General features: G+C 31.0%; 1 protein-coding gene across 4 annotated transcripts in view; it reads left to right on the forward strand.

The window, feature by feature from the left end:
- The window catches only part of LOC107451272 (fatty acid synthase), an 87,334-nt gene that overhangs the window by 42,133 nt on the left and 18,124 nt on the right, over positions 1-27,077 (forward strand). For all 4 annotated transcript variants that reach the window (XM_016067319.3, XM_071183369.1, XM_071183367.1 and 1 more), the window contains 9 exons: positions 2,430-2,675; positions 5,183-5,356; positions 11,225-12,395; positions 15,065-15,219; positions 16,947-17,147; positions 19,537-19,848; positions 23,873-23,992; positions 24,272-24,394; positions 26,503-26,723. In XM_016067319.3, coding sequence (XP_015922805.1) covers positions 2,430-2,675; positions 5,183-5,356; positions 11,225-12,395; positions 15,065-15,219; positions 16,947-17,147; positions 19,537-19,848; positions 23,873-23,992; positions 24,272-24,394; positions 26,503-26,723 — 2,723 coding nt within the window. The remainder of the gene's footprint in view (positions 1-2,429; positions 2,676-5,182; positions 5,357-11,224; positions 12,396-15,064; positions 15,220-16,946; positions 17,148-19,536; positions 19,849-23,872; positions 23,993-24,271; positions 24,395-26,502; positions 26,724-27,077) is intronic.

Consider the following 27,077-nt stretch of genomic DNA (forward strand, 5'->3'; position numbering starts at 1 on the left):
GCCGACGCAGCCGTCGATGATCCGCCGTGAGGGGAATCCTGTATAATGGCACCCTTGCACGCAATCCACGGCGCAGCAGACGACGACGAATTGACGAAGCCGACAATTGTACACCTGTAGCAGTAGACCAATGTGCTGCCAGCTGCCTGGAGGAAGCTGTGCGATCATTCACCGCCATGCGGAGCAGGTGTCGATCATCGCGCTCTGACGTCACCTTCTGTCGTCCAGTGCCTGTTTTTCGAGTTGTTCGGTGCTCGTCGGTCCACTGCTTCCAAACTCGCATCACTGTGGAACTGTTCCGCTGCATACGAGCTGCTATTGCGCGATAGGAAAATCCTCCTTCTCGAAGGCCGATTATCCTCCCTCGTTCAAACTCCGTAAGTTGCTTGAATTTCTTATTCTTCCGTCGTGGAGGCATACTCAGGTCTCACTAAACGTTTGCCACTAACAAATAATCATAGACTATTTTCAACGTCCCGCTACAGCACTTTATTTATACGCTTTCAGCATCAATTCAGAGGGCGCTGCGCGCGCCACCCACGCGCGATGGCTCTGAAACTTTATTAATTTGCATAATATCCTATAATTGACATTTGCTGCGAATTTCATTTGATTCTGATGATTCCTTCATGGTGTTGCATTTTCTACAAACAGCAGTTTATATATATATATATTTAAACTCTTTATAAAATAGATAATTTTGATTTACCATTTCTAGAAAATACTGAATTGATTTTCAAAAAACTATTTAAAACTTGCTGAAGAAATGGTAGCATTTTGTTACAGTTTAATATTCGTTGTTAACATCGAAATTCAGTAAATTTTAAAAATTCAAATTTCCAAATTTTCTTGTTAATTTTTGTTACATAAATAAAGAATTACTATTATCAAAAGTAAATAAATGAACAAAAACGAAAATAGAATCAGTGCTTTCTAAGTTAAACTACAGCAAAGCCGATAATATGATTTTTACGCAGGCTGGGATGTAACGTCTAACTCTAATTAATATAGCAGCACCATTTAATAACTAGACATTATGTTCTGGCACCCAATTGAACATTACAAATGACGCGTTGATTGAACATTTCGTTATTGATTTTATTGTTTAGCACAACGCACATTTGCTCAAAAAGATAGATAGAGAACTTAGTTGAAAACTTGTATCGTGAAAAAGATGTAATGTATAATATCACGCAGGCATCATCAATAATAAGAAAATAGCTCTAAAAATCATTTCAAGACTTTCTCATCACATTTAAATAATAAGCTAGTAGATTAAAAGGTGTCCTTGAGTTAGGTGTGGGAATTATATGTAGCAGCTCTATAATTATTTCTGAGCAATAAAAAGTTACAATGCTTATTGAAACACTTTGTACATGACTTTCCATCTATAATTATTTTTTTAAAAAGTAGTTTGCCCAAAAACTGTAGGCTTTCAATCAGACACCCATTGGCTTGGTTGGCGTGCTCACTGAAATCGAATGGATTTGAATGCACATAATATCATAGAATTTATGTGAAATTTTTATACAAGCTATAACTGAACAGACATCTACTAATCAAAATGGCAGAAATAGGCAAAATGTGTTTTAATTCCATGTTAATGCTTGAAAATAACACAATGCAAGCTAAAGCTAATGCTTGAGAACAACAATCACTATTTTTGCTCTAACAAGTTGCTTGCACTAGCTGCAGTTGCATCATAACTTGTCCTTCCACTCTCAAAATCTCACCACTTATCTCTACATACCAGCTGTTCCAAAATTGTCTGACGATTTAGAAAATCAATTAAACGAACAGTTTATTTTGTTCTGCTTTGTGATCAATTTATTTTATTTTCGAATTGTTCACAAGTAGCTAACTTAAAAACACTTGCACTGATTTCTAAAATAAAACTATATTTTATTCTCCATGTTTGATCCTTTGAACTGAAATGTTTGCTCAGGCGACTTCAACCTCTGAATGAACCATCCTGTTGCTGAAATATTTGAGAACCTCGTATCAAAATTTCTCTCAGTTAAATTCGCTCTCACTTGACGAATTTTAAAACATGAATAAATCTATGTTCCGTAAAGCAGAACGCAGCAAACTTGTACGTATATATTGCATTCTGCTATCTTTAATTGAATTTTCTAATCATCAATCACTTTTGATAGCCAGTGTTCTGAGCAGTAATATTTTGATTCGAAAGTCTGCGTTCTAACTCAGGGAATTTTAAAGCCTTCTTACGCGTGTTAAACAATGCCCAGAATTCTAGAACAATAATCAAAAATTTTCTGAGGTGAAAGATGGGCTTCAATACATTTTTATTCCCTTTCAAAACGTTTATCCAATTAATACACTTCTTTTTCTACACAGTGCAGAATACTTTTACAAGCAGATCTGTAACCCCCACCCCCCAAAAAAATAACAATCTGCTTTATTTTCAGATGTTCTGGAATTAAGATTTCATCTCCTCAAGGACAGCAGAAATTTTGAGATTTTTGAAGGAAGTTCTTTAGTAGCAAGTGGACGAATAAATGAATGGGAGAATCGTACATACAGCGAGCCAGAGCCAGTATATGACGGTGACAAAGAGTCAACTGTTGATGGAAAAGATGTGTACAACGACTTGAGAATAAGAGGATATGAATGTGGACCTGAATTTCAAGGTCTAGAGAAAATGAGTCTTGACGGTACAGATATTTTAAAAAATACATGTACAAATAAACTTCTGCTGTTTTATATTTGCCAGGCTGAACTGGATTAGCAAACTTAGGGACTTTTCTTTCCTAAAAAATGTCAGATATTAAGTATAAAATCGTGCTTTAGTTTTATATCGAAATTTTACTTCTTCTAAGCCTTGAAGTAAAATGAGTCCTAGTAGACGAAAAAAAAGAATGGAGATTAAATCTACTATTTCTACTCAGACAAGATAATAGAAAAGGAAGGTTGTTGTGTATATATGAGCATCAACATTCTTAACAAAACTACTTAGTTAAGTTTTTTTTGTACTAAAAAAGAAACCATATATTGAAATCATACGTATGGAATCCGTTGCAATTCACTGGATTTACAAAGATTTTATCTCTCTTTCCGAGTATAAATATAGGTAGGGGGAGATTTTTTAAATAAATGAAGGGAAGATATTACTGATATTGTTCTAAACCCAAATTTTTCCTATTCTATATTAAAATTAATTCATTTTGAGAACGGTTAATTAGCCCACTTATATAATTGAAAACCTGTATTAAAAAGTCCAATTTCTTATTTCCGTATTACCTGACGATGTGCACTTAAGGGAAGTTTTTAATTATAAATTGGCTCTTAGACAAATGGGAAGGAAAATTGCGTGCATACGGATGAATTAAAAGCCTTTGAAAATTTTAAAACGAATCACTCAATACAGCGATTTTAATATTTGAGAGTTGTTTAACTTCTATTTTTGGAGTTCACTTAAAATTTTCACTTCTTGTATAATGAAATGATGTAGCTAAAGTACTTCCATGTTGGTATTTTTCACATGGAACACAACGCAGTTATGACAGAACAATATCCGTTTTCTATGAAGCAACAGACGCATATAATGGGGAAATAAGGATATCACCCTGAATAACTTTTGTTCAGAAGTTCGGACTTTCACAAACTAACTGAGTTCATTCGTATTGGGTTCAAAGGTTTGTCCAAACTTATGACATTTGCTAAGTAATTATTAATATTTATTAATTAAGTTAAGGAAGCAACCACTTAATTAATAAATTAGTTCTATTAAACTTTACATGCTTCCGATTGCGGATTTGGTGGATTCTTGATCATTGAAATAGTGGAGAGGGTGGCCAACCGCAATCATGAAAACATAGTCTTAATACCTTCGTCAGGAGAGTTATTAGATATTTTATATTTAAAGTAATTAATTTTAAAGTTCATTTTACTTTTGGGTATTTCGCCCTATTTCGGGAACTATAAAGGCGACTCCAAAAATTCAACCACACAATCATTAAACTTGTCAATTCAAAAATAAAGACGATGCAAAATTTAGTTTTTTTTATTTACTTGCTACTTTTTCTAATTTGATTTAATATGAGTATAAAAAGTTTTAAAATGTAAGATGTATGGATTTTAGTTAATAGATGTTAAACTACTTAATTTTAAGAGAAAAAATCTAGAATTTAAACTGGAATCGGTCAAATAATTTTGAATTATAAAGTTTGAAAAAAATCCGTATTTTTAATGCTTCATTTCTAAAAATATCCATTTGACAGATTTCTTTCAAATTTTGTATTTTATCATTTAAAATTATGTAGTTTAAAATGTTTTAAAAATTTATGTAGTTTACAAATAAAAAAAAACAACTTTCCAACAATTTTGAATAAAACAATTAAAAATGATAAATAATTTTTAAAAATTATTTTTATGTGGGATAATCTTTTGATTTACGATTTTAACGCTCAGGGGATTAAGAATTCATAATTTATAAAACTCAGAAATTAGCATTAAAGATATTTAAAAATTAACATTAAAGAGATTCAAAAATTAATTAATTTCAGAATCCCTTTTTTGCTCAATAAGGAACTCAGTAAATTCTTCCAAATAATTAATCGATAAATATTTAATCTAGACGCATTATGTTTCAAAAAATGATATCTTCTCGATAATTTTTTTATTAATTAATTAAAAAATTATTTTTAGATTAATTTTTGCCATGACATACCATGTTTTTGGCTAATTAGGAAAACAATATAATTTATTAAATAGATAATCAATGGATGCTTTATCTAGGCGCATAATATCTTTATAAATTTTATCTTCTCGTATGAATCTTCTTATAATTATAGACAAAATTATATCTTTAAGTTTATTTTCGATAAAATACATTTTATAGCAAATCTTCCCGTTTTTTTATTTATTATTATTTTTTTAAGTTTTTTTTTTCAATTAGTGAATTAATATATTAATGTTTACCTTTTCTAAACGCGTTATTGCTAAAACTTAAACGTTTGCTTGCAATTTATACAAAAAAAATAGCTAAAATATAATTAACAAATTTTACACCTAAAATTATAATTAAAAAATCATACATCTAAAATAGTAATTAAGAAAAATTTATAAACAAAATTATAAAAAGTTATAATTAAAAGCTATTTTTCTTCATGTTATTACCTCAATAATTAATTTCATTGGAATTTCTTTTTTCTTCATCTAGGCACTCAGTACACGGTGCGATGGAAAGAACGATGGATTCCTTTTCTGGAAAACTGTCTACAGACTTACGTAATGGCAATTTATGATGAGTTTGTCTTACCAACTGAAATATTATCAATAAAAATAGATCCTAAAGCTATTAAGAAAAGACTAACTTCTGATGAAAATAACAAAGGTAAACTATTATTTTTCTTACAGAACTTGCAATTAGTTTTCTGGTTTTGATCTGAAATAAATTAATGTTTTCAAACCGTAGTGAATATAAATTCGTATTTACGCATTGTGTATATCTTACGTAACAGGATATTTCGATGTTCTTGCTTCCATCATACATGGAATTTTAAAATTCAATTTTAGAGGGGTGATAGAAGGAGGCAATAATGTTAAAAAACTAACCTTAGATCATGGGGTCACATACAACAAAAATCACGAAAAATATGCATGTGCTAATGACAAGCTGAAAAACGACAACAGGGGATTCTACAAGCGAACTAACTATGAAAAGATTGATTTGATTATATATTACAAGGGTTGTTGGAAATGGAGCATCAAAACGTTATAGCCTAATTTGCAAACATAAAAACGATTCCCGGAAGTTATTAAATATATGCCAGGTGTGTTTTTGATGTCTGCTAAAGCTACAACAATTCTCTGTAAGATCCTTCGACCTCTGATGTTCACACGCATTGCATAAATTACTAAGTATTTGGTAAATACTGAGTATTATTAGCATTAGGTATTTGTAAAATACTAAGTACTAGGAGGCTTCGCCCCCTGCTCGCTGGCGCTCGCCAACTCCCGGAACTGATTTCGCAGTTCATTTCGGATTGCTTCGCAATCCAATGCTCGCTTTGTTCACTCATTGGATACGTTCTTAATGTCTAGCTTTTGTATACTTTTTTGAATACTGAAGTTCCGAAAACTTTTCACTGTAGAAAATTCGAAACCTGTACATTTCAATATTAATTTGAAATTGCAAAGAGTTCACATATTTTGCTTAATCACACTATTCTAAATTTCAGTTGTTGAGAAAGGTAACTGTTGTAAGTTTTGTTTTAAAGTCTTTCCCACCAGAGGGCTAAAGCCATGTGTTGTAAAACAATATGAAATAGTAGTCTGCCACTGAACGCCGGATGTAAAGCATCGGCTTTGATGAAGATAATTTTGTATTTTTAATTCTCTGAAGGGCGCCACCTTAATAATATGGAATTTGTAAAATAAATGTATATATTTTTGATTGTTGATGAAGCCCATCATTTTGTGTTTTCATCAGTGTTCAGAAGCAGAACAACTATAAGTTTTTTATTTCATCACAAAAATATAAAATGTATAAAAAACAAAGAAAAGAGTTAAGAAAATGAGTATAGTCATAGAAAAAGTTACAATTATAATATAGTATTTGTCAGTTAAAATAAAACTTTTTGTTTAAGTCATTGTTAACAATTCAAATTTCTCCAAGGCAATTCTAGACCTTAATTTTGTTCAAAATGTCAGTATTCAGACACACAACAGAAGTTCAATATGAAGTTGTAAAATGCATATATATATATATAAAACGTAGAATTTCAATTCACATCATTAGCATTATTTTTTGAAGAAAATTCATGTTTATTAATTACTTTCTACAGCTATGCAAGTCTATATTAAGACAGCATTAAATATTTACTTCAATCTGTACTTTCAGTCTTAAGAATCAAAAGATTTTTAAAAATGAAATTTCAGATGTGTTGGAATTTAGCACACACTNAACCTCTAAATATTATTTTTTTTATGTACACATTTCTAAATTTCAGTATTCAACCACAAAACAACTTAAAGTCCTCAAATTTTGCATGAAGTTGTAAAATGTAATGAAAGTGGGTCATAGCAATAATGTAAGTAGAAGTAAAGTTAGCACTGTAAAATTAAAACAATATTTTTAATCAATGAGCCAAGTTCCTCAAGAAGCAGTTGTAGAAGTAGCTGGATAAAAGTTTTTTTATTTAAAACCTTTTTATAGAATTTTTTTAAAAACACAATTGTTAAAATGGGCATTTGGCGATACAACACTCATAAAATTGAAGGATTTGTTACGTCAAGCGCTCAGGTATCATAATTTTGATCTAGTTGCGCTTCTATGTCATTCTGATTTACGTTGCTAAGTTAACTTTCAAAAAATTCTATGGCTGGCAACAGCATTTATATTTTTTAAGTTGCTTATTTTTATTTCTTTTAGAATTGATTCTTTTTTTAAGCGAAATGTTTTTTAACTTAGCAGAATTCTTTGCCGACTGTTCTCTGTATAATATGAAGAAAATAAAGTAAATATTTAAGTGTTGTGAAAAGAATCTTATTTAGTTGTACAAAGTACTTCTTTAAAAATGAAAACTGTTGCCACCAGCGGAAAAGAAATACAGCCAAAATTTGGGAGCCACGTAAGAGAATTATATATTATTATTAGTATCTGGTAGAATTCCCACCGATTTGCGAAAATCTCCAGACAAAAGCTCATTCAAACGGAAGTTAAAGGAATTCTTATTTAATGTTAATTATATTTAGAACTTCTCCTAAATTTATGTTTCTCTGTATGTGTTTCAAAAAATATATAGTGACTGCAAATTTTTAACTAATATTTAGCGACAACCTGTTTGCTGCCAATGTGTTACATGGTTAACCAATCGGTACCATATATACCAGGTAACGAAAATACTTTTTGCGTGCTTGTTTCTTCTCGAATGCGGTGGTCATGAAATTCACTGCTTGGTGAATTGCACCTGGTGAATTTCGAAGTGTAAGGTGATTGAATTCTGAAGATCCTCATTTTTTAGCATACAACTAATTTAGTATTAATAACTCCTAATTTAGATAGGACAAACCTCAACTGACCTATACATTCAACTTCTCTAGATTCAAAGCCTACATGCTTATTTTGAGATTTTAATCTTTTTTCAAACACTAAAGGTAGTCATCCTCGTGTTCTATTTTATGAGGCTTCTCTTATTTCGATAGTCAAATTTTTAACATTCTGCAAGTATTTTTAGAATCTTTGTTGCAAAAAACATTTACGGTTAACTGAGTCAAATGACAAAAGCATTAATATGTAACAATCTGCAAGGCAGGCATATGTTTAATTATAAAAAGAAATCAGGACACATAAAAACTTCTAGAGGAATATAAAATAATAATTAAGTTTCACAGTTAAGAACCGGGAGGGAGTGGAAAAAGTATGATTGCGTGCATATCGAATTAAATGACTTAACTTACAAAAGAAATCGAAAGAAAAACTTATTATACTTTTGTAATTAAAGCTATTATGGGGTATAAAAATCAATATTCACTGAGAAAAATATAAAAGAAATTTCTAAAAACCATTATTGAGGTTTGATTGCATTGATCAAAATTAGTTATGCTTGAAAATGAAACTGATTTTAATATTTTCAATGAGTCTTTCATGAAAATGATTCTTCAAATTGTCATACAGTTTTTTTATGCTTAAAACATTGATTTTCAATCAATTTCATGAATGTTTTATTAATTTATTTATTTTTACAAATGTAATTAAAATTTATTTTACGTAAACATTTTGAAACATTTTCAATTTAGGTTTCTTTTTTTACGTTATCCGGCATATATATAGTTAGTATGTATAGTATATATAGTTAGATTTATTATCTTAATCAAATATTTTGTTATAAAAAAAACTGAAGATTATAAAAATGATTTTATGTTGTCGGCTATACATGGTGTCCAATGATTATTGCGACAATTTTTAAGGTGAGGTAAGGGACATCACTAGGATTCAGATTTGCACAGCAGCCCTTGGTCAGAATTGTCTTCGTTCCGCTAGTTTGTGTTTGGCATGGTGTATGGGTTCCCTGGCCACCACGCTCTCCTGATTTAAGCATCATGGTCGTTTGTGTTGTTGCGTTTCTATTCGTTCGAGTTCACCAATACATGGCCCAAAGGTACAATGCTAGCAAAGGTGGAAACATTGATCATCTTTTGTGACATTTTTACATTCCATTTACCGCAGCGCATGTAATATCTTTGAACTATAAATATTTCAGATGGTCTCAATCTTGCGACTGTTTATTTCTGGTACCTGTAATACTACGTTTCCATGACGTTTCCAATCACGACTTGCTATGCAATTCTGAATCCTTGTGATGCCCCCAACCTTCCCTAAAGCTTGTCCCAATAATCCTGTGACATCCTGTGTTTCTTGACATCACCTGGAGTTATCATATAGCTTGAAATATTCCAATTGTTTTTCTTTCTCGGTGAGGAATTAAACGATTTTAAAAATTGATTTTTCGTCTTTCAAACGCATTTCAAAACATAGTAAAAAATACAATCCTATGTCTATGAAATTTAAATGCTTTCATATTAATTCTATAAACCAAGTAATCTCTCATAAACTTTTATTAGGGGCAGCACTTTTATTTCGCTTTTGTGCATCTTTGTGACTTTTTATTATGTTCACATTTTAATTCATGATTAGGGTGTATAAGTAACTTTCCCCATTTATGTTCAAAATTCTCGCCATTGTATTCAACAATATTTTATTTCAAAATTATTTCATACAACAGAGACATACACCACTGAAATTTAAGCTTTTATATTTCTGTGTAAGACGCATAAATATTGAAAGATTTATCACATCGTATGTTTTAAAATTATATGTAATGGATATTATTTCAAATTGCATGCAAAGATAAGTTTTACATTTTTAATAAAACATTTCACATTGTTCATTTTGCTAGCTATTTTAAATTCAACAAAAAATCTGCATGGTATTAAAAAATTAAAATTATGTATAATGACCCACCATGACCATTATTAATGCCACCATAATTTAGTAGTTTAATAAAACAAAAAATGTTAACAAAGGGAATCAGAAGGAGTAATTTAATACAAAAACGTGAAATCGAATTAAGACTTATTAACGAAAGAAACAAGTTAATAAATCTTATTTTGGAAGAATCAGTGATAACGGAAATTTCTTTTGTGCATTAATGTTATTTTGAATAAGGGATACTGCAGAGATATATCAAACTAAGGGAATTCTCTTGCTTTATTTTGGAACATTTTTAAGTTAACAAATGTGGCTATACTTATATTAACAAAATTAAATATCAATCAGCATTTCCTTTAAAGAGACCAAAATAGTTTCTTTTCACTTCCATTTAATATATCATGTCTTGTAACTATTAATATTAGTACTGGCGGTCCATCGAGATTCCAAGACATTTAAAGCATGGTAAGAGATCAAAATTTGGCGAGTTATTGATACATAATATGGCCAAAAATAAGGCCAACCTCACTATATTAATATAAAATTTTAAACAATCTGGTCACAGCTTAATCCCCAAAAGGACGTTTAGAACTTAATATAACCCTATAATCGAAGCATTTTTGTGTTTATAGAAATAAATCTGTTGAAAGAAAAGTAAGGTTAAAAAATAGATTTTGATATTCAGTTAGTCGTGACACTGAATTAATGAGTCATACAGTTGTATTGAATTATCAAAACTAGCCGTTACATTGATTGTTAAAAAACGAATAAAGGTATTTATACTCGCCTTTTATTAAATGTGATAAAAAAAATTATGAAATTGATTTAATTTAATTATAACAAGATTAAGAAGGATTTTAAAAAATTTAATTTATGATATTAAAGACATTTTAAAAGCTAGGAAATATGTAATGCTTATAATGGCATCACAAATAATTTTGTAGTTGTTTTTTTATTAGTGTTAATCTTAGCATTGTTATGATCGATTCGATATTAATTCATTGCTGTGTAAGAGTTTTCATACGTTTCTCTTACCTAAATCACTGCCTTAATGAGAAATTTATAACATTAAAGGAAAAACTCTGAAAATAAATGTCAATAACTGTCATTACAGAATACTTTGTATATTTTAATGTAATCTAACATAACAGTTCACTTCAGTATGCCTTATGCTCTTCATAAAATCTATTCCTTTTTAATCTATAAATCAAAAATATTTTCCAGTGACTTACATCGGATAATAACTCTATTTTTTGTGCTTTTTTATAGAGATACCTATGAAAATAAATAAAAACACGAACATTTGCCGCTCAATTGGTATTGAAATTGAACACGTATCTGCTGATCGTACAACTCGTCGAATAAAAGAAGTTATGCCAGTGCGGGAAACTCATACTTTTGTTCCTTACATGTTCCAACACACATTCGAAAAAGAATGCAACGAATCATTACAACGATATATGAAAAATTGTAACAACCTTCTATTGGTAATAGGAGAGAAGTTGAAAATGAAAACAGACAAGTTAAAGTTCAAGTTAAAACAACAAGAAAGTATCGTCAAATGCGACGTCGAAGTATTGCACGGAAACCCAAGTCTATTTACGTGTCTAAAACATATATCGCAAAATGGGTTATCACAAAAAAATATGCAAAATGAACTAGGTTTTTCTTTTGAAGAATTCGGAAAGGATCCTGTGAATTTTGCTATAACAACAGGATATGCTTTAAAGATTATGTTGGACATAATTGCAGAAAATACATTTCAGAAACTGAATGTAACTGAAATCGGTTCACAATGCTCTCCAATTCTACAACATATTGGAGCTTTTTCAAAGAAGCATCCTCATTTACGATTTAAAAGCTACACACTTTTATTAGAAGATGAGAACTCAATAGATAACGATATCTTGTCACAGGCTGATATTACTTTACTTCCCTCATCATCAATATCTAAATTAGGTTTTGAGAAGAAAGATGTTGTGGTGTCTTCGTTTTACAGTGGCTCTTCCACCGCATTGAAAAAGCTTATTGGAACAGCATGTTCTATACTTGCAAGAGGTGGCTTTGTATTACTTCATCACAAAGAACAACTAACATCATTAGAAGAATTCTTATCGAAGCAGAGTGGACGAAACATTCACATTCAATCGCGTTCCAAACTCGAACAGATTTTAAAACACTACAAATTAATGATCGTTAGCTGTGCACGTAATGCTTATGGATCAGCACTGTACCTACTCCGCTTTGCTATGTCGACCGACAAGAATTCGGTTTTAAAAATAACCGCAAACCATTCTTTTTCCCGGGTCGATGAGATTAAAAAAAGTTTAAGACAGAGTGACAACGAATACATTTGGCTTATATCAGAGGATGATGCCAGCAGCGGAATGCTCGGAATGGTTAAGTGCTTGAAACAAGAACCAGGAGGTGAAAAAATAAGGTTTGTGTTTCCCAGTACCATTTTTTAAATTATTAAAATTTTCAATAATATTTCCTCGTATCTGCTTATAAGAATTGATAAATAACTACTTTTTATATTGTACTTTTTATTTTGTTCTGGAATAGATTTTTACTAAGCACTGAAGGGGAAGAATTCTTTGGTACTGGAATGCTACTAAAAATCCAGCGTAAATAGCAAAGTTGGGCTTAATCGATTGCAAATGAAATTGATTAAAATACTTTTATAAATCTCGATTTATCGTTGAACTACGATATTTACACACAGAATCATGATATCATGAAAAATTTCTTTCACCCTCAACTTGAAGCTAAATTGAAATTTCCATTCAATCAGGTTTGGAAACTAATAATTTCATAGTAATCAGTCTCAAATTAGCTTCATTTAGTTTTCAGCTAGAAAGATTTGGTAAACTCGAAAAGCTATCCTGCTATTTTTCCATTATAACCTTAAATGATGTATGAAAAATAAAATCAATTATTTGTAATTTGATAATTTACTATCACTTAATTATTTCTGTAAAGAGAATTACATAATTAGTACATTCATGATACCAGAACCCGGAATTTGATGACCTAGAAGATTCTCAAAAGAAAGTATAAGTATTAATAATCCCCTTAAAAACATCCTAAAGTAATAAATAATCCTCATATAAGTAATAAATGAAAAGACTTATGCTGTTTGCCGCTGTTCTGCCATCACTTCTCCCTCTCATATCTGATATTGTATTGGCGCCTCTGTTCAGGGTATGGTTATGCAGGGTATCTCTGGGCAGGGTATTGGTACCTCTGTGAGGGGGGTGTAGTTTTTGATTTAATTGTGTGACAAGGTTTCCTGGACTTGGTTTAGTTTATCTAAGCCAAAGGGGACAAGCAACAACAACATGAGTCCTAATTAATCATCATATAGGTGAAAAATAATCCCGTTAAAAACATTAAAAAGTGATTTTAAAAATATATTTATTGCAATCAAAGAAACATTTTGACCTTTCTAATATAATTTATTTCCTAAAACGCGTATACTAAGAAAGATTGACATGTAATTTGCTTTAAAATATTATCAAAGCTCATTCGAGTTGAAATAAAATCGAAATCCATCATTTTATTGTATATCATTTGAAACAAATGATTTTCAAATGTAAAATATTTAAACTATTTGTGAAATTACAGCCAAATACAGAGTGATTTACTGTATCTATAGTCCTTCAACGTTCAGTATCAGTATGTGAAATTCAAAAATCTTAGAACATCAATTAAAATGAGTAAAAGCTGAAAAAATGGGCCAGCACTTTTGAAGAATTCAAACACTGCTTGAAATAAAAAGAAAAAGACTTAAATTTTTTAAAAAAATATCATTATTTCAAAAATGACCGAAAATTGATCAAAGAGAGCAAAAATCTGCAACAACAACAAAAAATATGTAAACGTCATTACAATGCAAATCAAAGTGTTAGCATTTTATTTTGATGGCTGGAAAAATATGAAAGCTTAAGAGTAAGCAATTTTAAAAGTAGCTAATTTCAATGTTCCCAAAAAACTCGATTCAACTCGAGAAAAATTGTTCAAGCAGTATATCCTAAGATGTTCAAAAAACCTGTAACGCTGTATTACAAACAGACAACTACTTGTAACTTTAAAACCTCACTAAAAACTTCATGATAATAATGGAAAATAGTGGTAAATAGTAGTTGACATGTTTCAAACGCTCAGAAGTAAGTGGCCATTTTCAAGACTTACTAGCGTGAATGAAAAGAAACAAAAGTCATTTGAAATGTAAAACATAAGGATGCCAATGAAAAATAAAAAAAATTAAACTGAGAAACAAAACTTGCAACAACGTAGTAACCGAATGAGAGAAAAACAAAAGACAGAACAAGAAAAGCCTCAGTGGCCGAGTGGGATGAATCAGGGTAAAATGCATATCCACGCGCTATCAAGATATGGTGAGGAACTAATGTCGTTAGCAAGGGAATCAGTATTCATATGAATAAAACAAAATTCCAGGTCATCAAAACCAATCCACAACCATTTCCACATCATTCACATCAGTTTATCTTGATGCCCTGTAATCTTGTTTTATTGGAAAATTAGTAACTGGAGATTACTTCCAATTTAATCGAAAACTTAGTTGCTGCATAGTTAGTCTACCTTCAGAAGATGATAGAAGATCAAATCATAGTATTAATAAACCACAAGTTAAAGTAAGGATTTCGTAGAAACGCATTTAATGAAGTTTTCAGTAAGCGATGAGAAAGCGTTGAGGCCCTTCAAAATTCTTCAACACAATGAATTTCCTCCATCGAAGGTCTATCGTCTTCTTACAATGAATAAACGGTTTTTGTATTGAGAAATAAAATAAGGAAATTGAAATAAGTTTTATTTAAACGAAAATAATGATAATAATATTTGTCTCATTCGGTTCCCAACAAATGCAGTCCAACGAAGTGTTAAGCAATGGGAAACATGGTGACCATCCATAATGACGAGTTCTTTGAAAGGGGTACATTACAGGATACACCAATTTTAAACCTATGTTTATAGATATTTTTGTCGAAAAATAAGTTTCATGAGGCACACTACATGAAGGTAGATCCCAGTTTTTATAATTTTTAATAATACAAATTTTGTAATCTTCATTATTTGGTCTATCAGGTGTGTGTTTGTTTCATCCAAGAAAAATAAAACATGGCCTCCGTCTTTTGACCTTAATAATTCTTTCTACAAAGATATATTAGCCAAAAACTTGGTGATGAACGTTTGGAGAGATGAATCATGGGGCTCAATTAGACATTTAGAGATTCTTGAACGTAAGTATTCTATTAGTATAATTTAGTTATACATTTCTTAATACAATATAAAAACATTTTGTTTTAGATTTGGCTTACTCGAATTTAGTATTTTAAATGCAATAAACATTATAGTCTTTCTTTGGATTTAGTTATAGATTATAAAAAGGTATGTATTTAAAAGAGATTACGTGCAAAAAGCTTTCAGATGAATATTTTATAGTAATTACACTCATATTAAAAAATCGAGGAAAAAATTAATTTTTGCAGATAAGCTAATAAATAATAAACCAATTGAGATGAATATATATCAAAGTATAACAAAAAAGATGATAACAAAAAAGTACTAGCTCGAGTTCAAGATCGTAAGTAAATGAACATCACAACAAAATATTTCAAAACTTGTGTAGGAAAATGGCTTTTGAAGTGAGTTAAATATAGGAAATGGCGCTCGCAAACTACAACGCAGATACTAAAACAAACTTCCATACTATTTAGAAGGTTAACCAATGTTTTGAGACAGTCAATCTAAAGGTCTGGTTTCTTAGGACAAGCGCCTTATCTGGGCGTCAGCGGGACGTCAACGTCACGCTGACGCCAATAAAATACTGGTTTGTTAGCTCAAGGCCTGGTTTCTTAGAACTAGCGCCTTATCTGGGCGTCAGCGGAAAGTTGACGTAGAGCTGACGCCAAAAAAATACTTTTTTGTTAGCTCAACGTAAGCAGTCGCTCCAACGCAGACATTATCTCTCATTGCGCATGCGTTAATAACGTAAACAAATATTTATTTTGAATTTGTATTGATTTTGTTATTGTCGACCAGTGTCTTAGAGCACAAATAATGACTTTGTCCAAGAAAAAACACATTATAGCTGAGCTAAATTAAGAGTGCTATGTTTAATGAAGAAGCTATGTTTAATGTCAAAATCAAAATCTTGGCTAATTTAAATGTGCTGTTGGATGTTGTCCGCCATTGCTTCTGTGGTTAACGTCACGTTGTAATCCAACTGCAGTTGAGTTGGACGGCAATTGTAGTTCAAAATGAGCGTTCGATGACGTATACTATCAAACTCACAAATGGACCAATCAAAGGTTAGCGCTGATTTCCAGCTGACGGCGTACTGTCCTAAGAAACCATGCCTTAAGGTATAAGGACAAAACTTCCACTTTTCAAGGCAGTTTTCTACCCTTAGAGGCTTCTGGGAAAAGTGAGGAGCTACAATTGCCGTGCCAAGAGCATCTACGGAAATGGAGTTGAATGAATTAGAGACCGCCAGTGCTACGTAACAGACTTACATTCGACTCTTTAATGTCTTACCTCTCAACTTCAGAGTAGGCAACAATCCCAATAATCTTCCCAACAATCCTGATAATCCTTTCCCAAGAATCCAGACCACAGTAAATCCGATCTGAACTAGTACTAACAACATCTGCTTTAGGAAATGAAGCCCCCACGCCAGCTAGTTTGAAGTTCTTAGAATTTTGAGCCTGAAAAAAGCAGCTTCCTCTAAATTATATTTCATTCTAATTGTAACAGATTTTCTCTATTGATTCGTAATTGCTCTCTAATTTCAAAAGAATTTTTTTTTCAAAAATTTAAATTAGTTTTTACTTTTTCAAATGCTCAACTCTTTAACTACCCAAGCAGAGGAAAATTTACCACCGTTAACATCCTTAAGACCGTAGTAATAGAGATATAATACTTATTTTAAAATGTTAGTATTATTTCTGATAGTTTTATTTTGCAGGGATGGAGCTAAAAAATGTTGAGCACAGTTTCGTAAGATGCAGAAACCCTGGTGACCTCTCCTCATTCGCGTGGATAGAATCACAAGTAAAATACGAAGATTTAAGGGATAATATTCTAGCTCATATTTATTATTCTGCAATAAACTTCAAAGACGTTATGGCTGCAACAGGAAAACTTTCAATAAGAGCATCCAAAACAGGTAAGTTATGATTCCTCTGCAATAGTTATCCAAAATTTCTGAATTAGTTAAGGAAAAAAATCAATCAATAAATAAATATGTAGTTACTTGATAGTGCCGTTGCATTGTATAACAATAAGATATAAGATATGTAGTAGCAATCAAACAAATTATGATAAATAAAAAAGAACTACATTAAGTTGCGGCTTATGATATTTTATTGCTAATTATGCATAAGTATTGCTATATTATGTATAAGTTATACACGTTGTATAAGAATTAATATTTTTTAATGGAGGGTACTTGGGTCTATTTCCCATTAACCTCAGAAATGTCAGTACTGCCACCCTCTTATCGTTACCTCATGGCCACCTGTGGCTAAGTCACGGCGGTGGAGCAGCGCCGCTCGCGTCATACAACCAAAAACCCGTTTATAGAGCGGGTTACATCCACACAATCACACAGAAGAACGAACATAAAACACACACAAACAGAAAGATACATTCATGCCTACGTTGAGATTCGAACCCATTACCACTGGTCCCGTATTCTCGTACAGTAACCACTAGACCAGTGATCGGCTATTAATAAAATTTGAAATGTACTGATTGAGTAGTTTTTTTAAGTCTATTTTATAGTTAAAGCGCAATAATTAATAAAAATTAATAGCTATATATTCCAAAATATGACTTCAGTTAAAAAAAAACGTCTCATTCAAAATATTATTTGATAATTTATCATCACCTCTCGCCCTGCCCAGTGGCACATAAGACCCTCAGTCTTGCTCTCTAATCTCTCCAGTTAGTCACAACCACTCTCTCTTCCTTTCCACTGGTTCATCCAACCTCACTTTCTCTTTTCTCATCATTTTGTGCCAAGTAAGTTTTAGGCGTTTTATCCGTCATTTTCCCATTGGTGCCCAGTTTACCGCGACGCTATGAATTCTATCTCCATACATTCTTAACATAGGGACAGTAAAGTGCCATGTTCTAACTTCAAACTCTTCATCTATGAGTTTTACTTTGTTTTTTGCAATAACATTTCATTAATAATGGCGTTAGTGTTTACTAAATATTAAAATAAAAAATATACATATCGCATACATTACATTTACGTCAATGACTTAGTAACACTATTTCTAAAATTAAGCAAACAGCACTTAAAAAGTAATAGTTTCGTGCCATATTGCCTTGAGTTGAAGATAAACTTAGATATAAAGCAAAAATAAAATGTATATCCTTTTAGTTTCCAGATAATGCCGTGTTTATACTTTTGGATTCACACATAATTGAGATTAAAATTTATATTGACTCAGAACTGACACCTGATCATCTTTTCTTCTGCCCTGCCATTTTGGCCATCTTGCAAAAGATTCGTGACAGTTTACAAGAAGATCTTTATTCGGACATTTGCCTTGGTATAGATGAAACAGTATATAGGACCTTCTGTCCCTTATAGTATCTTATTGATTTGTTAATGATTTATTTTCCATGTCCGTAGCACGACAACCAACCAACTAACTTTAAAAATGTATAAAACACAGAATAAAGTAGAATGAACATTAATTGATCTTGCTCTAATAAAATAAACAACGTTCAAGACGAAAAAATAATGCAGCAAAAACATACTATTTTCAATTCTACGTTAATTTCCAAACACAGAATGAAAGAGAAAAACACAGAGAACAACAAAATGACAGAAGTTACAAGGAAAAAAGGGTGTGGACTAGGTCTTGAAAATTATATTGCTCGACGTGCCCGACCGAGCACGTAAATGTTCAAATAAAATGACCTAAAGTAACAAGATCACAGATGGGGCAGAAAAATGGAACCCACAGATGATGTACAGAAAAAGAGAGAAAACTAACTATATTTGTCAATACTCGGTAAAACATGTAAGAATGTTGAGCTTTTTCGTACCCAGGTGTTGATCAACAGTATTGTTGAAAAAAGTTTGAGCTAGACAAGTTTAAATAAACAAAGAAAGGAGACCAGAAACTGGTGATGGAAAGCGTCAAAACCCAGTTGTTGTATTACAAAATATTAGGAAAGCATGAGATAATAAAGAAATCATTATCTAAATTGATTTATTTTTAAATAGAAAATGATTCTCAGAAATTTATATCAGTGTCTGAGGAGCAGTGTTGAATGAATTTAGCAGATGATGAAAACGGACACATCCTTTCATTTTAGGGGTGCAGATTATTGGTCATTGTTGTAACTTGGCCGTTGTTGTCTCTCTTTAGTTGTACTTTATTTTTGTAATTTTCTTCTGCACGTATGATTCGTTCTTTGTTTAGATACATATTATGAATCTTTATTACTATTACTGTAACTTTGTTTAACTTATATTATTTGTGCTTTTATAACATTGAGCATTTTGTTGAAAGTAATAAAGAAAAATCTTTCAGATTCATATCTTGGGTTTGAATTTTCGGGTCGAGATGAGAGCGGACGTCGAATAGCCGGAATTACAAAAGGTTGTGGAATTGCAACAGCCACTATCGTAAATCCCGCATTTGTCATAGATGTACCTGATGAATGGAGTCTAGAACAAGCTGCAACTGTACCTGTTGCTTATGCAACGGCCTTTTATGCACTTATAATTCGTGGAGGTCTCTGTAAAGGACAAAGCATTCTCATACATTCTGCAACTGGAGGAGTTGGATTGGCTGCAATCAGAATAGCAATCCATTACGAATGCGAAATATTTGTGTCCGTCGGTTAGTAAAATAATAATTTTTTAGCACAGGAAAACTGAACTTCTTGTTTAACTACATATTTCATGAGTGAAGGAACATATTGGTGCTGTTTTACATGCGCTTAAATTACGATCTTCCTGGTACAAAAAACCAGCAACGGATATTCAAACGAATCAAAGCAGATACGCAGCTACACCGTCAGATACAAAGTAGTGTCTGCTGCATTATATATATATATATATATATCACACACAGCAGCTTCCCCCAGTTTACATATTCAAAGAGTTGGACTTCTTCTTTTTTCCATATTCTTTAAGTGAAAGCTTTCATTATTTAGGATCAGGCTATTCAGCTTATGATCTATAACAAATCAAATTTTTAAAAAAATATACGAGACCGCAAAAAAAATGTTTTGACCCATGTGCGAGGACAGGTAATTCTCTATCATGAAAAATAAAATGATAGCACTTCAGCAGATTTATGTAGGCAGAATAAAATCAAGTTTTTTTTCTGTATTTATAGTAGAAGAAATCAAAAATAATTTTGCGTATCAAATTGCATAGCTGCTCAGTACTGAGTCAGTTAAAATTAAAAACTTTGATTTTAACTGAAACTCTCTTTTCTTGTTCAGAAATTCTTTTTTTTTCCCCGTTTATCAATAAATGGAGACAAATGAACATAATAATAGATGGATAAAGAGATAGAGATTTTATTCTTTACACACTATCACAGATTACTGTATAGGTTTCAGTGATGGGAATGTCAGACGTCAAATGAAACAATATGGCAATGAAACATCATCATTAAGAGTAAAAGATAACAAACCATCAAGAAACTTCACACCATCAAGAAACTTCACAAACTCCAATTACAGGTTATTCGTTAAAACATTTAAAAGTTATTAAAAGAACAATTAAAACTTAAACTTTTGATTGTAAACATCTCATACTACAGGTGGGCGTCNATAACAAAAGCTTATATCTCTCCTTAATATTGTCCTTAATATTAATTTCCTCATTTTAATACCATTTAATTCCCTCTTATATATATATATATATATATATATATATATCATGAAGTATCTAATAGATCTGAAAACAAGTTTTCTCTTCAAATTTTAATTTCTTGGATGCTGTTCAACTAATGCAATTGTGATTTTAGATATAATTGTAATTTATTTATTATTAAATTTTTTTCATGAGTGCTAATTAAACTTTTATTTATTAAAGAAATTATATGCTTAATGTCAAAAAAATTATTTTAACGAATGCGGCTGTGCATTGAAAAAACACAGTTCGGTCACTAAAAATGTTTTGTGTTTTGTCATTAAAAAAACCAATATCAAAACTATGTTTTGTCATTAAAAAAGTAATAATTAATACTTTAAAGAAGTTCCATTTCTCAAGAAATTATCTCTGAAGGAAATCTCCTAAAAAAATCGAAAGAAATGTTCTAATTGTGAGCAAAAATGTTTAAAAAATTCTCCTTCGCTTAAATTGCTTTGTTGATATGACGAAAAACGGAAAAGGAGTAATTAACATAATGACCCGAATTTTCAACCGCAATAATTATTAAACTATTAAGAGCATATTTTCCCGATTACATCTATTCCCCATAATTTGAAGGTTAAGAAACCTATTCCGCTAAAAAAGATATTTTTATTCAGAAGAATTGTGCGTTTTTGAATCAGATTTCGCAACATAAAATCTTTTCTGCTCTAATTAATTTCATATTTTATAACCATCGTAGAACAAGCCGACCCAATTTTGGGTTTACGACTACCAATATTCAACTCAGTAGCCTTGTAATTTTGAAACCACTCCAGAAGACAAGGGAACTCCTTGATTAAATATTTGGAGAAAAATGACTTCGTGGAAAACTTTTTCATAAAACTAACTCGCATTTGCGTTATATGGAGAGAAAAACCATGAAAACATCTCGCCGTAAGCCTGAAGGTAAGGGGACTCTAGCCCATGATCCGTCTACCAATGACGATATTTTAAGTCAGCACTGTTGTTTGTGAGAGCCAGGTTCGGAATTCGCATCGACCATCCATCGCTGGGATTCGAACCCGGTTCACCTCATTGGAAGGTGAGCGCTCTGTCCCCTGAGAAACCACGGCTTGCTGTAATTAATAAGCAAGTTTAGGGGTTGTCCCACTGAACCATTAAATTTGAACCTGTGTACGTGATAGTGACATTGAAGGACGTAAATTTTTGACAGCTTTTCGTTCTAAACTATTAGGACCATATGCTCCAGATTGCATCTATTTCCCATATTTTGAAGTTCGATAAACTATTTTCAGTGAAAAAAGGTGCATTTATTCAAATAAACTACCTATGTTTTGCGTCACATTTTGTGATTTAAAATATTGTCTACCTAAATTAATAAGCATGCTTTAGGATCTCTGACTGGAAAATTAAGATTGCCCCTGAATACGCTTTATTCTGATCCCTTTTTAGAAAATTCTCTTACGAGGAAATGCGGAGTGCAACTGCAGGCTTAAGTTAGGAAAAAAAATTATCGTATTGTGAAGAAAAACGTTCTTAAATTTGGCGATGTGCAAAGTGAAAAAGTGGCCTGAAGAACATTGAACAAGGATAACCAAAACTAGATCTGTCTTTAAAAGGAGGATTATACTCGTTGTGATTAAGTTTAATATTTTTCTAAAAATGACTTTAACAATATAAGTTTATTCTGCTGAAAAACGAAACAGAACTATAATGATACAATAAACTCTTAAATTTATTTCACAAATATTCATGGCAAAACATTAATTTTTTTGCGAAAATTTTAAATTCTTGTTCACAGTTAAAAATTGTACCATACACTTTACTTTCAAGTTTTTCAATTTTATAAAAATAGCAATTAAAATGTGCTTTTATTTTAACTCTTCAAACGAGTATATTTACTTCTCAAACGTGCATATCATAACTTTGATTTCTGTGCAAAAATATTTTCCCATGCAAATCTTTTAAAAAGTACCAACAGTTTTATTGTAATGGGTGAGTAACCAACCCTGTAATACTACAATGAACTCTTTAAAATCTGACATAATAGGAAAACTGTCACGAGATAAAAAATACTATTTGAAATGCTTTTGCGATTCATTTGGTAATCAAACTGCTTCTGAGTATTTCAGTATATTTTTTCTCAATAGTGATTCATCAAATTTTGATAACTTTTTAGCCTTTTCTCATTTCAATCTAAACTTGTGACCTCTAATGGGTATCTTTTTTTATTCTTTGTTTAAAATATATACATAAAAAATAATCATCACGAAGCACCCTAAATAAAAGTCTTAAAATGTAACAGTTTCTGTTTTTGTGTCGTTTTTTCAAGCAATAAAATAACTAAAAATAGATTATGAAAAATCTGTGTTCCAGTTCGTACACAATTTATTTTTCTGAGTAGAGAGTATTAAATCAAATTATAAAATTAAATAAAATTGCCAGGAGATTCATTTTTCTTACTTGATTTTTCTGGCTTATTTTCTAAGATTGAAAAAAAAATTACAAAAATTTATAAAACTTGGTCATATGAATAAAATTTATATGTGTGTATAATTTTGTAATGGCCGGCCAGGTGGACGAACGGTTAGCGCGCCTGACTGCGAAGCCAATGGCTGCGGGTTCGGATCCCGCTCTGGGCATGGATGCTTCATTCTATGTGTTGTTCTCTGTTGTGTGTGATATGTGAATGCGACCCACCTTATTAAAGGGGTACTTCTGACAGGTTGGCGTGGGTAATGTTGCTCGCCTCCTTGACTTAGGTTCACAGGTGCCCACTGGGTAACGTTAAATGAGCAGCACTTCCGGCATCTTCCCAGGTGAAAAACGAAAGTTCAGTTCCAGCCGTTAGAGAAAAAAAAAATTATCGAGTTAGTTTTTATAACTTTTTTAATCATATTTGATGAATTTTTTAAATCTGAGTATTTTAATTCATCGAGAGAGCAAATAATTCGTTGCTTTTCTTTCAGTTTACAAATAAGAATTCGCTGTCATTTAAAAAAAAAATTCTAAATAAATCGCTTAATTATTTTTAGGTACTGAACTGAATCGGAAATATTTACGCAAACTCTTCCCCCAACTGAAAGAGGAAAATATTTTAAACTCCAGAGAAAACGATTTTGAAATGATGATAAAGAACAGAACAAAGGGAAAAGGTACGTATATGTTTTGTTCAAATACATACTTTCAACGTTGAAATCCAGTAATTTCATTGCAACAGCTACAAAATATTCTAAAATAATGCATATAGAAAATTAAAAATTTAAGTGATAATTTCCAAACTAATTTTATATATTTTTGTTGAAATTTTTCTAGCTTAGGCAAATTACAATTAAAGTACAAATGTTCAAGTTAATGATATTAAGAATAAAAATTGAATGCACAGTTTAAAAATTATGATTAATTCTTGATTTCACTTTAAACAATTTTTATAGGAGTGGAACTTGTTCTGAATTCTGTAGCTGACGGTACATTTCAGGCAAGTCTTCGCTGCCTGGCTAAACATGGGCATTTTCTGGATATCGGGCAATATGATTTGTCTCAAAATAGAAACTTAGGTAAACACGTCTTTTTACATAAGCATATAATGAAAAAGTATTTATATTAAAATTTTTCCACTTCGACATATCAAACATATGTAAATAAATGTTCTAGAAGAAACCACTCGTGAGTTTCAACGCATCTCTTATCAGTTTCATTGAATAATACATTCCCACAGTAGCCCGTTGTAGGCCAGGGAAGACGTGGAGGTTATTGCTCCAAAATTTCACGATTGTGTAGTTATTATGGCAATATGGTCAGCGTTATAATAAGTCACTCACAGACAAGCTGGTACGTATCGATCTGAAGCTAGGTTGACTTCAAGCCACCACTGAGGCTCAAACCCCACTACTTGACAATGACAATGCTGTTATTTTAACTAGTTAGGCATCGAGGAATTACTAATACTTGGAAGTTAATTTATTGGATTAATAATTCGATATTAAAAAATTCGCAGCCGTTTTCAACGGAAATAGAAAAGTAATCTGTTATTTTTAAGTTCACACAGAAAAAGAAAAAATTATTTTCTTGTTTGTCATTTGTCAACTTTGATTCGAATACATTTAACGTAAACGATCTTGCGCACCTTTTTTAAAGGACCACTCTCTATACTAAAATCGCAAATATTTCTTAACATGAGGGTGCTTTAAATATGATTGAAAAGAAATATTCGAATTACATCAAGCTTGATCCGAGACAAAGCTCTTAAATTAATGCGCTTAAAGGCTAATCTTTTCAATTACTCAACTAAACATCTGGGCAATGTGCAAGTGTTTGTATACCACATAAAATAATAAAAGGTACACTCCTTAATGATTTTTCATTTAATCATTGCATTTTCAGATACTAGCACTTAATGCTTAGGAGGAGGGCTTAACGTTAAATATGCATGTTTATGGCTAAGCCCCGGTATGATTATGACACATATTATGACAAATGGTATTTAAAGAATTTTCAAAAACAATTTTAATTTTTTACAGCAAGCAAAACCGTTACTGATTTCAATGTATGTAATGAAGAGCAAAAGTTTGCAAACTGTAAGCAGAAGGGATGGTGAAGAATGCTCATTCGAAAAGACAAAAATTTAGAAATCAATCGGCAATGAATTCAAAGGCATTTTTATTTAATCTTCTAATTATATAATTGGAATCAGCACAAAAGAAATCACCTTTCAGTTTTAGAAATTTATGAAGAAAATTGAAAACCCCTTCTGAATTACTTTAAAAATCCATTATTTTCATCAAAGTGTTGTGCTTAAATCTTTAAGTATTAGTATTTGTCATTGCATCGATATCGATCGTAATTTAATCTCACATCATAATCTAGCCTCACATCATAATCTTATATTTTCTCAACTAATTATACCTCTATTTATAGACAAACTTAGGAAATTTTCAGAAAAGAACTAACTGAAAATTCAACTAACTGATATTTCCATTTGTTTATATCACAAAATTTCTGGAAGGATTTAAAGCATAAAACGAGGAGATATTAAAGGAAGAATATTAGCTTTGGAATTAAATTAAAGGTTTAAAACAGACATTTTTTATAAAAAAAGAAAGTAAAAGTGCTTAATTAAGTAATGGGTAAAATAAAAAAAGGTAGAAAGAGAAAATGTGTGACAAGCAACATACATATGCTAAATAGAAAAATAAATTAGTTAATTTACTATGTAATTAAAAATAACATTTAAATCTTAATTGTATTTTAATTTTAATAGAAGGTTTACACTTACTATACTCCTTGCCTCTTCAAAAAAAGAAGTTTGATTAAGTTTGAAAAATGCTTAGACTAAATAATTAAATGTTTTAAATTTTTCCCCATTTTATGTTTTATTAAAGGATGAAAAAATTCGTAATTTAAAAAACAAATGGGCGAAAATACGATAGCTCTTCAATTATTTATCCGAAAGTATTTTCTGGACAGTTAATAATAACGCATAATTGCTTTCAAACTTTTACAGGATAATTAAAATATTTTATTCAGTTTTATTATTTATTTTTAGGTTATTTAGTTAACATTATCAAATTTTTACATAAATTGTCACATAATTTATAAAATTATTTTTTATGTAACTGAATAGCACACCTATTTTTTCAGTTATTGGTCTTATTTTCTATCTTAGGTTTGAAGATATTCTTAAACAACATTAGTTTTGACTCAGTAATGTTTGATCAATTGATCGAAGACGCTGCACAGCTTTCTAAAACCATGGATCTCGTGAAAGAAGGCATTAGAAGTGGTTTAGTCAAACCACTTGATAAAACTGTGTTTAAAACCGATGAAATCGAAACTGCTTTTAGATATATGTCCCGAGGTGTACAGATTGGGAAAGTTCTCATAAAGGTCAGCTAATATTATTTTATATTCTTTTTACTTTGTACTTTTTAATAATACATATCAAACATGTTGTGTATATATATATATATATATATATATATATTCAAATGAAGATAAAACAAAGGAAAATTATAGACATATGAAATGGGGGGGGGAATTATAATGAAAGAAAAATAGCAAACAACTGATTAAAAAAAAATGATGAAATTTTTTTAAAGAAACCGGAAAATAAAAGATATAATCTTTTCATCAGCCTACACGATTATATCCGCAAAAAAGAGTGCTTTCTGATATTGTATCAATATAGCCAAAGCAAAATATATTAATACAATAGTGTGAGGAGCACTCAAAAATTTTTTT

Source organism: Parasteatoda tepidariorum, chromosome 7, assembly GCF_043381705.1.
Source record: "Parasteatoda tepidariorum isolate YZ-2023 chromosome 7, CAS_Ptep_4.0, whole genome shotgun sequence".
Taxonomy (NCBI): domain Eukaryota; kingdom Metazoa; phylum Arthropoda; class Arachnida; order Araneae; family Theridiidae; genus Parasteatoda; species Parasteatoda tepidariorum.